General features: G+C 43.5%; 1 protein-coding gene across 1 annotated transcript in view; it reads right to left on the reverse strand.

The window, feature by feature from the left end:
* Positions 1-17,599, reverse strand: part of LOC103255846 (guanylate cyclase 2G-like) — a 44,214-nt gene that overhangs the window by 10,260 nt on the left and 16,355 nt on the right. Inside the window, 8 exon segments of the mRNA XM_021710336.1 lie at positions 6,249-6,310; positions 6,313-6,366; positions 6,369-6,407; positions 7,769-7,920; positions 9,234-9,307; positions 14,056-14,127; positions 15,287-15,391; positions 16,404-16,487. Coding sequence (XP_021566011.1) covers positions 6,249-6,310; positions 6,313-6,366; positions 6,369-6,407; positions 7,769-7,920; positions 9,234-9,307; positions 14,056-14,127; positions 15,287-15,391; positions 16,404-16,487 — 642 coding nt within the window.

Here is a 17,599-nt window from a genome sequence, read left to right on the forward strand (position 1 = left end):
AACACTGATAAAAATAGAGAAAATTTCTCACTCCTCTTTAATCGCACATAGCACAGTGCTCCACATAGGGTTAGATACTGAGTGAGTACAGAAGGAAAGAAGGGAGGGAGGGAGGGAGGAAGGAGAGTCACATAGAACAATCATATAGTGTTAAATTCTGATAGTTAAATGAATAAGAGAAAATGTCTGTTGCACACCTAACTCACCCTTTGGGACTGACTTCTCGTAACAGTTTCTTGATGGAGGAGAAAGTAGGTCTTCTCTCCGGAGATTCATCCCAGCAGGCTCTCACCATGACCACGATCTTTTCATGGCCCTTCTCCTCAGACAGGGAAGGCCAGAACAGATTTGAATCCCAGAGAAATCTGAATATTTTAACAGAAATATTTGGAATCCTTCTAGAAAATAAAGAATTCTAATGTAAAACTTTTAAGTATCCTCCGGATTAATCTGTTTTTAAATCAAGGCTTTGAAAGTAGAACTTTTCTTAAGGTAAGTCATACTCTATATGGACAATGTGTGAGCATTTGGTGTTGGAAACCCCAAAAGTGTGCCCTATGCCAGTCTTCATTCCATACAATATGTTCCAAGAAAGCTATTTGAACAAATAATATATATTAGCCTCGTGTTCTGCCTTCCTGTCCAATTTTATAAACCTACTTTTTCTCACTTCTTTATTGGCTTCTACAGTTTATTAAACATTGTGACTAGCCAGATGTTGTAAAGGAAATAATATGTTGAGAATGTATACATGTTTGGGGTATAAAAATAAGAAAAATACTGTGGGTCCAACAACATGGATGAATCTTAAAATGCATATTACTAAGTTAGAGAGACCAGTCTGAAAAGACTGTATACTGCATAATTCTGTTTATATGACATTCTAGAAAAGGCAAAATCATAGAGATAGAAAACAGATCGGAAGTTGCCAAGAGTTTGGAGAGGAGAGAGGGCTGAACGGTGGAGATCAGGGGATAGGGAAACTACTCTGTATGCTACTATAGAGGTGGATATAGGACACTATAAATTTGCCAAAACTCATAGAACTTTATAGCACAAAGAGTTAACCATAAGGAATGAAAACTAAAAATATATCAACTAGGGAATTAGACACCCCTGAGAAAGAATGTAGACAGTGACAAGAGAACCTAACTGTGTTACAAATGCATGAATGCTACCTCATGGAAGGGGATAGGGTGAGGAGACTGCCCCCACCTAACTTCTGAAATAACCAAAGCCTATGAGACTAAAAACAAAAGGAACAACTCATGATCCTTGTACTCAAGCTGGTCAAATTGCTTCTTATGGGAGTGCAGGTGAACAAGTCTGAAATCACTGGATACATACCCTGGGAATGAACAAATAAGTACATGGATGGCAGGCGTTGGAGATGGAGATTACAGATAAGCAAGGAGGGAGACTAGAATGATCCACAGTGGTGATAAGTTAGGTTTGGAGAAGTCTAGATGAACTTATGTTTACTTTAATATAGATGCAGATACGTGTGTGTGTGTGTGTGTGTGTGTGTGTGTGTGCGCGCACACGCGCACACACGTGCGTTTATTGATATATGTATGTATGTATACATATGGGTTATTATGTATATATATTATAAATATATGTATGTATACATATGGCACACATACATTTCCTCGCTCTGTCTGAGAGGGCCCAGAAGCAGCAACATCCCAGTAGCCATGAGCACACTAGAGCCCAGGTCTTGTTTTCTAATACCATTCTCCAACAAAAGAAGCCAGGACTCATTGGGGGAATTGGATCCTTCTAGTGTTGGGGCAGGGGACAGGCAAGATGAGCCTGGAGGTTCTTGTCATACTAGAAAATAAGGAAGTACTCAAAAACAAGACAAAACAAAACTCCACGGTGATGGCTCTATGTCAAAGAAATACAGAAGTCACCTGAAATTGAATGGCCAAGAATAGAACCATTTGAGCAACAAAATAAAGTAGTATTAGATTATAATCCAAAGTATAAAATGAGTATTCATGAGTCCATGTTCATAAATAAATAATTGAAGAAATAAGCAAATGAGGTCAGACACTGTGGCTCATGCTTGTGATCCCAGCACTTTGGGAGGTCGAAGTGGGAGGATTGCTTGAGCCCAGAAGTTTGAGACCAGTCTGGGCGACATAGTGAGATCTTGTCTATGACTCCCCAAAATTTTTTAAATTAGCAGGCATGGTGGTTGCACACGCCTGTAGTCCTAGCAACTCAGGATGTTGAGGCAGAAGGATCATCTGAGCCCATAAGTTGAGACTGTGGCGAGCCATGATTGTGTCACTGCACTCCAACCTGAGTGACAGAGTAAGACCCCGACTCAAAAAAAGAAAAATCAGTAAATGGGTGAGTAGACAGGTCTCCCACAGGGAAGAATTTCAGCTAATCCCCATAGGTATTCCCTCCTCAAGGAGTGGAGCCTAACTCCCTACCCTTTAGGTGTTGGCTTCAGGGTGACTTCCCTCCATGGAGCACAGCATGGAAGGGGAAAATTCACGAGTCTCTTTACAGTGGAGAAACTGACAAGCACTAACTCAGCCAGGTGATCAAGGTCAACATCAACAACGATAGTCAGGCTGAGAACACGTCCCCTTATTATAATATGATGAAAATGACAATTTCTGTCTGCAGTCTTCCTCCTAAACACCCATAACCCCAGTGTAACCATTAGAAAGGAAAAATAAGCCGGGCTCGGTGACTCAGCCTGTAATCCCGCACTTTGGGAGGCTGAGGTGAGTGGATTGCCTGAGCCCGCTGGTTCGAGACCCGCCTGGGCAACTTGGCGAGACTTCATCTCCACAATAAATCAAAAAAGTAGCCGGGCGTGGTAGTGCGCACCTGTAGTTCCGCTACTTGGAAGGCTGAGGCAGAAGGATCGCTGGAGCCCAGCAGGTCGAAGCTGTGGTGGCCGGGAGCAGCCATTGCACTCCAGTCTTGGCGACTGAGTGAGACTCCAACTCAAAAAAAAAGAAAGGAAAAATATAGCAGATAAATTCCAAATAAGGGACCTTCAACAAAATATCTGACCAGCACTGCTCAAAAGTGTCAGGGTCAACAAAAATAAAGTCTGAGAATTTTTCCAACAGAAGCTTAAGGAGATGTGATAACTAAATGTAATATGATACCCTGGATGGGGTCCTGGGACAGAAAAAAAATGTTAGGCAAAAACTAAGGAAATCTGAAGAAGATATGACCATTAAGAAATATAATTTACCAAATATAGATTGCAAAACTGTATGTAAAATACAATCTTGTTTCAGTGTACATTTTTAGTGCCTAGAAGTATTCTGAAAGAATGTGCATTATAAAGTACTCTGGGAAATTGTGTTTCATTCCCAAATGAAGTACAATTTGAGACACAGGACAGCAGTGGTTCCAAAAGCAGAGACCGAAGAATTACTATGGTGATTCTTTCTTTTTTTCTTTTTTTGAGTCGGAGTCTCACTCCATCGCCCAGGCTGGAGTGGCACACTCACGGCCACCCCAGTGTTGACCTGCTAGGCTCCAGCGATCCTTCCACCTCAGCCTTCCAAGTAGCCAGAACTACAGACACACACTACCATGCCCAGCTACTTTTTTCATTTATTGTAGTGACAAGGGCTCATCAAGTTGCCCGGACTGGTCTCGAACCCCCGGGGCTCAAGCAATCCACTCTCTTTGGCCTCCCAAAGTGCTGGGATTACAGGCTGAGACACCAAGCTTGGCCTACTATGGTGATTTTTGTCATCCTCTGTTCAGCTCTAAGAAACGCCATGACAGCATCAGTAAAATGATGCAAAACTTTGAGAACAAATTTAAACCATGGCCTGCACACACAGAGAACATGTGTTCATTACTTACTTAGTGTTCAGCCAGTTGTTTCCATCCCACAATCTTTAACAGTCTACTAGTCACAACAGTGCAACTGTTTTTTGCTTTGGCACTGGGCATCAGAATCCCCCGGGGGCTGCAGAAACAGATTTCTGGGCCCACCTCCCATGGTTCCCAATGGAGCAGATCTGGAGTGGGACTGAAAATGTGCAGTTCTGATGAGTTCCCAGGTGATGCTGTTGCTGCTGGTTCAAGGACCAAGGCCATTGCTTCTCAAACTGTGGTTTACTGGCATCACCTGAAAACTTGACAGAAATGCACATTCTCAGGCCTCACTCCAGACCTACTGAACCAGAATCCCGAGAGCAGTATCTGGCAATTCTGTATTTTAACCGTCCCCAGGTGATTCCCAGTCCCACTAAAGTTTGAATACCATTGGTCTGGCATACGCAGATAATCAGTGTTTATTCAGCTTGTGGTGCCAGGTTTGTAAGGAAGCATGAGACAACCAAGGAAGAAGTGTGCTTGTCCATGAATGAGAGGCACACTGTATTTTTCCTGGTTGCAGTCCTGTGTATACATAGTCCCCTGTCGCTGGCTCTCATTTAATTTTGTGAGGACTACAATGAGGGGGAAATATTCTGATTGTCCACAGTCTTCCCCACCCCCCACCCCCACGGACCCCAACTGGCACAACCAGAAGGGAGTGGTGGTTGGTGAGTTCCTGTCTGGGCTCAGTCTAGAAATATTTGTGTATTTGCTTGGTTCCAAAGTTAGATGCACCTGGATTTTGAGTTACCCTTTTTAGATGAGTCTCATGTCTGCTTTATTTAGCCATAAATTAGAAACAGGAATCTGGTTTAAAAGCAACTGCATACCCCTACAGAGGCTCTTGACTTTAAAAGCTTCCAGGGAATAGAGGATGATCTAAAACTAAGACTTGTGACAAGCCACTGATGGGCTACAAATGGTAAGCAAGGCAAGAAAAAAGAAATTCAATGGAAAGGTGGCTGGGTTTACTCATGCATATGCACGCACACACACCAGTATCCTTTTTCCAAGACAGTGGCTCTCAGGCTGAGCTGCTGCGTATTGTAATCACCTGGAGAGCTTTTAAAACCCTGATGACCAGACAGCACCCCAAACCAATGGCACAGAATCTCTGCAACTGAGATCCAGGCATCAGCATTTGTTAACAGACAACCAACAAAAAAACAAGCCTGAATATATCCTTTGTAAGTGGGCTGTTGAACAGCATTATCATGAATTTTAAATATATTTAAAATATATTCATCTCTTCAATTTCACAACTAGAAATCTATCCCGAAGAAATATTCACCCTTGTGTGCAAAGATAAAGGACTGCTCATTGCAGCAATTTGTAACAGCAAAAAGTGGGATACAATTGAAATGTGTTATCAGTGAACAATGTATGACATATTCTTACAATGAAAAATTGTGTAGTCCTTAAGAAAAAATGGGGAAAACCTGAATATAGGAATATGAGATCAGAGAAACCCAGGCAAAGGAAACAGCATGTGCAAAGGGTCTGGGGTGCGAGTTTGGCGTGTTGGAGGCATATGAAGATGGCCAGCGTGATTGAAAGGAGTGAGCCAAGAGAGAAGGCATCAGGAAGTTATAGCAACCTGAATGGTGTCTTCCAAAGGGATATGCCCATGTCCTAATCCCCGGATTCTGCTAACCTTATTTGGGAAAAGGGATGTAAAGGCAAGTGCAATTATAATTAAGTTAAAGATCTTGGGTTGAGACCATTTAGGATTATCTCGGTGGGCCCTAAATCCAGTGACAAGTATCCTTCTAAGAGACACACAGGAGATAAATACACAAAGGAGACAATGAGAAGACAGAGGCAGAGATTGGAGCCATGTGGCCATGAGTCCAGAAATGCTGAGGCAGCTGCCAGAAGCTGGAAGAATCAAAGAATGGAATCTTCCTGAGAGCTTCTGGAAGGAGCAGAACCTTACCAACACCTTGATTTTGGACCTCTGACCTCCAGAACTACAAGGGAATAAATTGTGGTTTCAAGCTACCAAGTTTATGGTCAGTGTTATAGCGACCCTAGGAAAGCAACGCAGAAGGTCACAGAGGTTTAAAGGCCTTTGGAGGTCTTGTAAGCCATGGGAAGGATTCTTTTCCCCTCCCCAGATGGGAAGCCAGAGGAGGATTTTGAGCAGAGAAGTGACATAATCCAACTCATTTTCTAACAGGATCCCTCTGGCTGCTGCAATAGGCTATATAATTTGATTTTTTTTTGTAACCAAAATTCAATACACTTTCTAATTTAGATATATAGTATGGATTTTAAAATCTTAAAAAGAATGGGTTAAATTGTAAATTAATAAAACAATTAACAAAAACAAACATTTCAAAGCTAGCATGCCCTTCCACGCAGACTTTCCCCACTTTACCATCTGGTACCTCACTGAGGTCATCAAAGGGCCCGTGGTCCCAGTGGTGAATCAGCCCCTCATCAGAATGGTGAAGCTGTAAATGTCGCCCTTCGAAGTGCCTGCCCGAGCACCTCCGGAAGCTGCAACAGCTCTGAGGCCATCCAGTGGAGCTCTGCAAAGCAATGAAATGTCCAGAGGGAGTGAGAGAGCTTCCAGGCACACCTGGAGAACCCACCCCTTCATCCTCAGGGGGCACAGGAGAAAGGAAGGCGTCCAGCCCTGAGCCATCAGCCCTGATGGAGTCTGACTTGAAGAGCAAATAGGGGTCTTTGTCTGTGAACATGGAGAAAATCGGCAGGAAGGACAAGCACTAACGTATCAATGGTGGTTTACTCAGGAATAGAATGACAGGTAGTTTGCATTTTTTGTTTTCTGTATTGCCTATATTTAAAAAAATAATTCATTGATGTGTGACTCACATAACACAAAGTTAACCATTTGAAAGTGAACGATTCAGGGCATTTAGCACACTCCTAACCTTGTGCAACCACCACCTCTGCCTAGTTCCAAAAATATTTTCATGTCTCCAAAGTAAGCCCCTCTCCCAGAAGGCAGTTTCTCCAGTTCCTCCTACCCCCAATTCCTGACAACCACCAATCTGCATGACCCTATAGATTTACCTATGTTATGTATCTACTATTCTTTGCAGGGAGGTCTACAGGCTTATATCATTATAGTTTATAATCATTAGAAGATGGCAAGCTAGGAGGGGTTACTGGCAGGTTTTCAAACTCTCCCTCTTATCTTTCTACATGACACCATCCTGTCACACAGTACAGAGACCATCCCCAGAAAAGCTGCTGGCGACCTGCTGCTCTAGCAGAGAGGGAATCAGGGCTGATAACACTGAGCTCAGCAGGACCTGGGCTATGTGAGGAAGTGGAATCAGGGGCATTCCATTAACTTGGACAAATAGGAAGAGTCGCCAAGCCCCAATTTGCTCATATGTAAGGGAGGGTTGAACTTGAGACAGTGAGTTTATCTTAAGAGGCACATAAGAATCACTTGGGAGCATTTAAAAAACAATACAGATGTCCAGACTCCATCTTCAGATATTCAGTTGATATGTGGGGGGTGGGGGCGTACCAACCACATGGAAGACAGTGAACTCTGGAACTCGGTTATCTTTAAAGTGCCTGGCAGATCTTGCATTCTACGCTGAGAATGTGGGATGACTATGGGAAGAAACACAGAGGACTAAAGGGTGGCGCCATGGTTGTTTCCGATGGCCCAGCTGAGCTGGATGAGAATCAGTCTCCTGACGCAGACATCACTTCATGGCCTCAGGTCGCCCAGAAGAGCTATTTTTTTCTCGTTCTACTTGAGTGAAGACAACAGCCAACCTACTGTCAGCTCCAGAGGAAGGCCCACCTGTGAGTACCTGTGCACGTGAGCATCAGGAAGCAAAGATGGGGTAAGGAACCCCTGACCATTCTGCCTATAGCTCGTGGGTCAAGGTCTGCCAATAGTTACCCGAGTGGTCAGCCGTTTTCTGATCGTATATTCTGTATGTCCGGCCACACTTGAGTTCCCACAGCCCAAATCCCGACAGCTTCACCTGCAACCACCCATCCACCAGGCAGTTGGAAGGTTTCAGGTTGCCGTGGGACCCCAGGGGGCATGCCCTGCAAGTGTGAAAATGAGCCATGAGGCAGACCAGGGACCAGTGACACTGCTGGAAGGAACTGAGGCAGAAAGACAGATGGGCAGAAACAGAGACCCAGGGCAATGACGTCTGTGTTCATTTGTTCAAGAGCCACCAGCACTGCCCCTTGTCCACGGAGTCAACCTGGGTAGGGACACCCCAAACAGAGAAAACTATTTGTGGCTCCTCAGTGAAAAGCCAAGAAGATAAGTCCAGTTTAAAACACATCCTAGAGGTCAGGCTCCTGAGTTCAAATCTCAGCTCTACCACTTAGCAGAGGGCAAGTTACGTTATCCCTGTAAGCTTCATTCTTCTTATCAAAATAGAAGTGACAACAATACCTACCTCATAGCATGGTTATAGCAATTAGACATAATAATGACATTGAAATACTAGACAAAATAAATAACCAATATAAATTATGAAAATTATATAAATATGACAAAAGCATACATATGATAAAGATATCAATATATAGAAGCAACACTGTGAAAGATTATTTTATTACCTATAATATTATACATTATGTACTATTACATGAGCTTAAGTATCCTGTTTGAGCATTTCTCAGGATAAAGCAATAAAATGAGGAACATTGAAAATTCTTAAGTTATCCACTGTTTTTAGGGGGTCTATACTATTATTATTATTTATGAAGAGAGCAGAAAGAACACTAGAGGTAGGAGACATGTGTTCAAGTCTGGGCTTTTCTATTCAGTCTCTTCAAGCAAGTCACTGGCCTCACTGGGCCTCGATTTTCCCACCTGTGAGATGGGACTGCCTAGATGCCTTCTACTTGAAGGATGGCCCGGGGACCAGCAGCATTGGCTTTACTGGGGAGCTTGGCAGAAATGCAGAATGTCTGGCCCCACTCTAGACCTACTGAATCAGCCTGTGTATTTTAACAAGAGTCCAGGTGATTCACGTGCACATACAGTCTGACAAGACCTGACCTGGCCAATGGTCCCCCACTTTGGCTACACATTAGGATCCACCGGGGAGCTTAAACACACACACACACACACACACACACACACACACACACACACACACACACACACACACACACACACTGCTTGGGCCCCAAACACAAGAGTCTGTATTAGCTACAGATTACATATGGCACCAGCCAAGCACAAGTCTAAGGATATGAAAGCAGGAGAATGATCAGAATGGGGAAGAGACTGTCTCATCTGGAAACACTTTCAGAGGGGGATTATAAGGCAATGATAATTCTCACTTAGCAAGGATGCTGGGATATGGGGGCCTCTCCATGGGCAGGGAGAGGCTTGCCGAAATGTCTGGAATTCAGGAAGGAAAAAAGGACAGGTAGGAGAAGAGATTATTTTTGGAATATGAGAACTGTCCTGTATGAAACAGAAATGGAGAAACAGATATTTGTATTTCTGTGAAATTTCTAAGGGCAACCCAGGAAGCCATAAAATGAGGGTTATGGGGAAAGGGCCAACTGCTTTTCAGAAGCAAATCATCTTCGAGCAAGGAGATGGGGGGACCAACTGTTTCTTGTCTTATTTTCTTTACCTTCCTTGATGGCTTCACTGAAAAGGGATTTAAATAATATTTATTCAACATTTCCGATTTCTTGGACTTTTAAGTACTGACGTAAAAACTCTATGTAGCTTTAACTGAATCTCTGAATCATTCATTTTCAAAATACTTTGTGAGCTGGTAAAAAAAAAACTTAGTATTTCACAGGTACAAGGCTATTTTTGGAGCCACTTTGTCTATGAAATGAATCACCTGAGGAGCTTAAAAATATTCATACACACAATGCTTGGGCCCAAATCAAGAATCTGTATTAGATACAGATTTTATATGGCACCAGCCCAACCACTCCTAAGGCCTGGGTAGCCTGGTCTCCTCCCACCTGCCTCACCCAAGAAGTTTCAAAGCAAGAGTGAAAAATAACAGTGGCCCTTTCAAGGGTCTTCCTGGATTTTTAAAGTGTATAGTACTAACCTTATGGCAGTTAACGCCATGGAAGGGACCAATCTCAGTCCCTTACTTAAATTAACTCATGTAATCCTCCTCGTGACCCTACAGAGGTAGATGCTATTGTCATCAATTCCATTTTACAGGGGGGAAAAAAGAGGAACAAAGAAATTAACCTGCCTCAGGCCACATAGTGAGCCAGTGATAGAGCTGACCTGGGAATTCTGCAGTTTGAGTCCAATCCAGGCTCTTGACCAATTGCCCAGCTTTCTTTACCAATGAAAGAAGCCCATGAAAGGCAGAGAGTGAGAAGCAATTGAGAACTTCATTCTAGCCACAAGGTTCCAAGGGAATCCACACTGTAATATGGATTTGTGGTGAACAAATAAATAACAAATACATAAATAACCTTTTATTTAAGCTAAGATCCAAGACTGAAATAACAAATAAATAACCTTTCCTGGAGCCCTTACTTTGTACCTGTCCAGGGTACTTTCTACATATCATCACGTTTAGTCTTTTCTGAGACAGGTTGATATTCTCTCTTTCACAGTGAGGAAACTCAGGGTTTCAAATCACTCCCAAGAAGTTGGGATCAGAGCTGGGACATGAGCCCAGGTTGGATCAGCTTTGAAGCCCAGCCTCTTCTAAACCACTAGCTCTTACTGTTTCCTGTGCCCTGGGTGAGGGAAAGGAGGTGGGGGAGAAGGGAGAAGCATAGGACAAAGCATACCCACTCCCCTGGCATGATTATGCAACCACAGTAAGTTCCAGTGAGTCACCCACCTAGCTGAGAATGGCCAGTGAAGTCACACACAGGAGATGCTATAAGAAGGCCCTAACCCGTGATGTTGCAACAAGGAGGCACGTGAGGAGGACATCCTGAAAGGACAGCTGCACTTAAGGATAGGACTGTGGGCTTCTTAGGCACTAGCTCAGGATTGCACCTCTCCCAACAGCAGTGCCGACAGGCTGTGTCACTCTCGCCCCTGAGTCAGAACCCTGAGGCCAAGATTGTGTGAGAAATATGGGCTGATACAAAAAACTGTAAGGAAATATCCAGGACAGTGGATACACCACTACCGCCCCCCACCCCCATTCCTTGATCGGTGTGGTATGTTTGTTTTTGAGATGGTAAAGTTGCATCACATTTCAGAATTGCAGCCCACTCCTCTGGATCTGGAGAGTTTTCTACAGCGAGGCTCCAATAGGCTGAGATCCAAGCTTGAAATATAGTAAGACCTGTCTCCAATCCGCAGTTCTCTCTGGTCTCACAGAGACCTCTCCAATCAGCAGGACTGCCCCCAACACACACAAGGTTTTTCTGCTTTCTTCTTGCCCTTGCTAGTGCCAAACCCATCCCAGGTATGAAATATTTTACATTCTAGGATATTAGAAGCACTTATTCCATTATGGTGAAAATGACACACTTAGGGATGCTCGGAATCTAGGTGTGGAGTCCTGACCAAGAGATGACGTGCATGTCCTTGTTTTTTCTTTTTCTTTTTTTTTAGAGGCAGGGTCTTGCTCTGTTACCCAAGTTGGAGTACAGTGGTGTAATCACAGCTCACTGGAGTTTCGAATTCCTGCACTCAAGCAATTCTCCTGCCTCAGCCTCTGGAGCAGCTGGGACAAAAGGCACAAACTACCACACCTAGCTAATTTTTATTTTTATCCTTTTAGAGATGAGATTTCACTATGTTGCTTAGACTGGTCTTGAACTCCTGGCCTCAAGCAATTCTCCCACTTCGGTTTCCTGCAGTGCTGGGATTGCAGGCATGAGCCACCATGCTCAGCCTTTGTTTTCATTTTCTATCTTAATGGAAATGTATGATTTTTATGTACACTGATGGAAAACAAAGAGAGCTATGAGAGAATTCATCATTAAAGGATATTATAATAATTTCATTCACTTTTGGCACTTCTAGCACCTGTTTGCTAACTACATTTCTTGCCCTACTAGAAATTCCTGAGTGGCTGACAGCGATCCTGGGTCCCACATCTGTGCTGTCTGGTACTTAGCAGGGAAGAAGGAACACAGCCTTTGAAGAGACTCTGGTCACGCTAATCTGCCTTTTACCATTTGCGCAGGTGACTTCACCTTGCTAAGCCTCACTTTGTTCCTCTTGAAAATGGCATAAATATTAATAGCACCAATCTGAGCAAAAAAATATTAATAATGGAGTTTATTGTTAATTGTTAAGATTGCTGTCCAAAAGAAACATAATCAAGCCACATTTGTAGAGTTTTTAAGTTTCAGTAGCCATGTTTAAAAATCTAAACAAGTAAAATTCATTTTAATAATATGTTTTGTTTAAGCTAATACATCGAAAAAATTTTAATATTCAACATGTAATCAATATAAAAATATTAGTGATATTTTATATTCTTTTTTAACCAAGTTTACAAAATCCAGTGTAAACTGTATACTTGAGTGGGACTAGCTGTAATTCCAGTGCTCATTAACCATAGCCACATGTGCTGGTGACTATCATATTTGGCTAGTATTTACCCCATAGGCTTGTTGGGGGAATTAACAGTGGCAGCCCAGGGTTGTCCATAGAGTCCCAATTGCAGAGAGGTTTTTGTTCATCTCTCTTGCTTGATGACATTATGCTGGCTTCCCAGTAAAGCTTAGGAAATCAGAGGCTCACAAGCCTCAGTTTCCTAGAAACAAAAAGCAATAAAATTCCTGGGGAAGGAAAGCCCTTCAGTGTCAATCGGGCCAAGCTTATTTATTCTATCTACATGAAAGTTGAGGTCCAGAGAGAAATGGCCTGGCAAAGTCACTCAATGAACACTCCAGCAGGGCAGAGCTTATGTTTCACCCCTGCAGCCCTCACAACACCCAGACAGGGTCTTCTCACAGGAGTCTGTTGGTTGGCAGATGGGAATGCTGACTGATGGCTAGACTGTTGACTAGCAGTTGACACCTAGCCCTTAGCCTGCTGCCTGTATGTCAGACTGAGAGGCTTCCTCACCAGGACCCACTCCTAGGTCATTGGCTTGGTCTCTTTTGGTGGTGCAAGTATTCGTAGCAAGCTTATTTAGAACAACTCGATTTAGCCCAGGTGGAGAACAGCTTTAAGAGGCCAGTCCACACTGACATGACCCATTCCACAGCTAACCTCCCCAGCCCCACTCCTGCCCTCTCCATTTCTCATCACCAGCTGCATGTCCAGGCAGTGGCCTTTTGAGACAATGAGTCATCTGGGGCTTTGGAATCTAGCTACCACCTCTCAGCACTCCCTCCACCTTCATGGGGACAGGCAGGAATTGGCCTCTTTCTACCTCCCCTGAACGGCCCCTCCCAGCCCCTATGGGCTTCTGAACATGAGGCAAAACAAAAGGGCACTGTCTAGTTCTATTTCTTCCAACTGGGAAGCAGTATGTTACAGTGGCTAAGGATACAGGACTCAAAAATGCCTAGCCCCACTTTTTAGTAGCTATGAGACTTTGGGCAAGTTATATGAACTTTCCGTGCCTCATTTTCTTATCCGTGAAACAGAAGTAACAATAGATGTACTTTTTTGAGAATTAAACAAATTAATATATACAAAGTACTGGAAAGTGCCTGGCCCAAAGTGGGTACTATATATGCTTTAGCTATTATTGTTCTCTACTTCTCTGCATCTCTTCTTTGCAATCCTCTGTGCCCAAGTAAAGATTCTGCCTGTTTATTTGCCTTCTCAGACCTGTATCCCTAGCCCAATTCTTAAGTCAGCTGCTTTGTGGTTATTGTGGCACGGAACCCCATGTTCTAGGAAAAGGAATCAGTGACTAGAGAGCAGGAAGGAGTATTAGAAATCCTCTTCCACAGCTTGACTTATGTCCTGGTAATTAGATTCCCTTTGAGATAAAAAGTTCTTCCCTAAAATGTAAATACTCTGCTCTTCCTCAGTCAGATAAGCATAGCTTTCATCCCGACTTCAGTGTAAATTACTTTCGTCTCTCCATATTTACTTGCAATCAGGGTACAAGAAAAGAATTTAAAATCTGATGGAAATGGCAGGTTTTAGAACTGGAATCACTTTGTTTGAAGAGAAGCTCTGAAGACAGCCAGAATTTTCAGGAAAGATCACAGCTCAACTTAATCCAAGACATAGAACAACTCAAAAACACTATGGTATTTATTCTTTTAAAAAGTTTATGTTATACTCACATTGACTATATCATATGCAAATGAAAGTTTGAACAGCCAATCCACTTCTTGATCTGAGTTTCTTAAAACTTCCTGAAAAACAGTTATTCAAACTACATTAGGAACAGAAAACCAAACACTGAACGTTCTCACTTATAAATAGGAGCTAGAGCTGGGCTCGGTGACTCAGCCTGTAATCCCGCGCCTTTGGGAGGCTGAGGTGAGTGGATTGCCTGAGCCCGCGGGTTTGAGACCCGCCTGGGCAGCGAGACCACATCTCTACAATAAATCAAAGACTCAGCCAGGCGTGGTAGCGCATGCCTGTAATTCTGGCTACTCGGAAGGCTGAGGCAGAAGGATCGCCGGAGCCCAGCAGGTCGAGGCTGCGGTGGCCGGGAGCGGCCACTGCACTCCAGTCTGGGCGACAGAGTGAGACTCCAACCTAAAATAATAATAAGAATAATAATAATTTTTAAAAATCATCAGTGGCTGGGTTCAGTGGCTCAGCTTGTAATCCCAGCACTTTGGGAGGCAGAGGCAAATGGATTGTTTGAGCCTGCAGGTTCAAGACCAGCCCGGGCAACTTGGCAAGACCTCATCTCAACAATAAATAAAAAATTAGCTGGGCATGATGGCGTGCACCTGTAGTTCCAGGTACTTGGAGGGCTGAGGTGGAAGGCTCACTGGAGCCCAGCAGGTCGACGTTGGGGTGACTGTGAGTGTGCCACTGCACTCCAGCCTGGGTGACAGAGTGAGACTCCAACTCAAAAAAAAAAAAAATCACCAGTGGCTCAGCCTGAAGCACAGTGAGCACACATTGAACAGATTTGACTCTTGGCTAGAACTAATGCAGTGTGAGGCAGGGCATGTTATTTTCCCAGAGATACCATAAACTGACTCAATATTAAGAAAGTACACAACTTTGAGTTTTATAAACACTTCTTCATTCCTGACATATAGCTGTTGGTCATAGGAACACAGTTCAAGAGTAGCCACGAATTCTTAGGAGAAACCAAGCTCAGACAGTTTCTATCCAGAACAAAGGAAACCAGACACTTGGCAACTCCAAATAATTTGATCCTCAGAAGACCCAAAAAGACAATTCATGTCTTGCCATTAGATCTGAGAGGAACAGCCCTTGGATAATTAGGAGAAAGTACTGATAAAGTTCTTTATTAGCTGACCTGAGGTAAACTAATAATCAAACCTGATTTATAATCAAACCTGTAGTAAGATTTACTATTTTGCTTACCGTAAGACTTCCTCTTTTGCAATACTGAGTGGCAATGCAGATGTTAGGTGGTTCTGTGCAAACGCCAAAGAAGGGGACAATGTTCCCATGCCTCAGTTCACACATCTGAAATAATAATGATCACAACAGCTCAGGTATAGAGAGTATCTTTGTGCCAGGGACTGTGCTATGTGATTTACCTACTTTCAGTTAATTCTTACAAAGACCTTGTGGGATAAGAACGATTACTGCTCCCATTTTACAGAGGAAGAAATTGATGCTCAAAAGGTAAAGTAAGTTGTTGAAAATGATACAACTTATTAGTGGCAGAACAAGCCAGATATGGTGGTTTGCACCTGTAATCCCAGCACTTTGGAAGGCTGAGGCACGATGACTGCCTGAGCCCAGGAGTTTAAGACCAACCTGGACAACATGGCGAGACCTCATCTCTACAATAAATAAAAAAATTAGCCAGGCATGGTGACTCACACCTGTAGTCCCAACTACTTGGAAGACTAAGGCAGAAGAATCACCTGAGCCCAGCGGATCGACACTGCAGGAGCTGTGCTCATGCCACGGCATTCCAAGCTGGATGACAGAGTGAGACTCTGACAAAAAAAGAAAAAAGAAAAGAAAAGAAAAGTGGCAGAGTTGGGAGTTAAACCCAGGAAGGCTACCTCCAGAGGAATGATCAAAGTCCAGCCTTAGCCATGGGGATTAATTAAACAACATCACAGTAAAGAAACCCAACCTGCTTCCCTGTTTATGGCTGTTGATGCCAGTGTCACAAAGGTCAGATCTATGGATCAAGAAGATAAACCCCATGCACCTGACTCCCTCCAAGGACCAGGTTCAGGGCAGGTAAGCAGCCATCGCAGACACAGAGGATAGAGAGCCAGAATTAAGACCAGGAAGAATTAAGGGGGAGACACAGAGGTAGAAGGGATCTGAGGCTTCAAGTGCCTGGGTCAGGCCAGAGGGTCTCAGGTCCAAGGCCCAGCCTGTCAGGGGAAGGCAGAGGTGGGCCAAGTTAAGGAAAGCAGCCTCCACCGTTGCTCCTTTAGGAACTGAAAACTGGAGAGGAGGGGCAGAGAGCAGCTCTGCTTTTCTCCTCCCATTCCCAGGGTGGGGGCCTCACCAGCCGGATTTCCTGCAGCACAGTCGGCTTCCTAACCCAGGCTTCTGCTTGGTCACCAACATAGCGGATGGCCACGTGGTTTCCCTGGAATCAGACACAAAGTGGAATGTTCTTAACCCAGGATAATCCAGGAAAAGCTCCACTCACACAGAACTGGGAAACAAGAAGACTGGGAAGAAATCCACCTATGAGAGGGATCATCAAACTCCTTACTGCCCAAATCAACTCCTTGGTGACACTGTGCTATGTCCAGGCACTGAGCAAGCTGCTAACCATGTAAGATCTCATTTAATTGGCATCAAAGCCCTGCAAGGTAGGTAAAATTAGCCCATTTCCAGATAGGATTGCTGAGGTTAGGTAAGTTGTTTATGATTGAACATTTAAAGGTAGTACAGCCAGATCTTGAAAGTCTGACTCCAAAACTATACTCTTTCTAATATACAATAATGTCCCATTATCATTCAGAAGAAATAGTGAGTTGAGGTCATAAGTGTAAGTGTGGGTCAGATGCTTGGTTCAAAGCCCAGTGCTACCATTTACTATCTGAATCATCTTGAACAAGAGATTTTCATTTTCCAAGCCTCCATTTCCTCATCTGTAAAATGGGATTAAAAATAATACCAGTCTCAAAGGGTGGTTCTGAGGATTAAACCAGTTAAAATACATAACACTGGTAACTCAATGCTTGGTACCTATTAAGTTCTCAGCAAATGGTATATCTTACTAACATTGCCTATGGGTTCTGCATTTAGAGAGTCACTTAATCAAGCACCACACAAACATCCAATAATGTGGTAAGAGTTGGGTAGAAGAAGAGATAGAATCCAGACAGAGTCATGCATGAATTAAATATCAACCCAAGAACTGCCGCTTTTAGTATGGGAGTAATTGCAAAGTTCTCAGAACCATGATGGGAGTTCCATGAAGGAAGGGATGCCTGTGGGACGAAGGAAAAGATTCTTGGAAGAGGTGATGCTTAAGTTGAAGCTTCAAGGATAAGAACATTCCAGATGGGAGGAAGAGAAGTATCATGGCATTGTCCATGGTGAAACGTACATAGCATAATAGACAAGACCAATCGGATGACCATAAGACGTCGGCAGGAAACAAGGTTTCTAAAAGTAGGTTGGGACTAGGTAGTCAAGAGAATTGAGTTCCTTGTTAAAGAGTGTAGGCACCAGAGGTGGGGTATCCAG

Source organism: Carlito syrichta, unplaced genomic scaffold, assembly GCF_000164805.1.
Source record: "Carlito syrichta isolate Samal-C Ts95f unplaced genomic scaffold, Tarsius_syrichta-2.0.1 Scaffold288451, whole genome shotgun sequence".
NCBI lineage: Eukaryota > Metazoa > Chordata > Mammalia > Primates > Tarsiidae > Carlito > Carlito syrichta.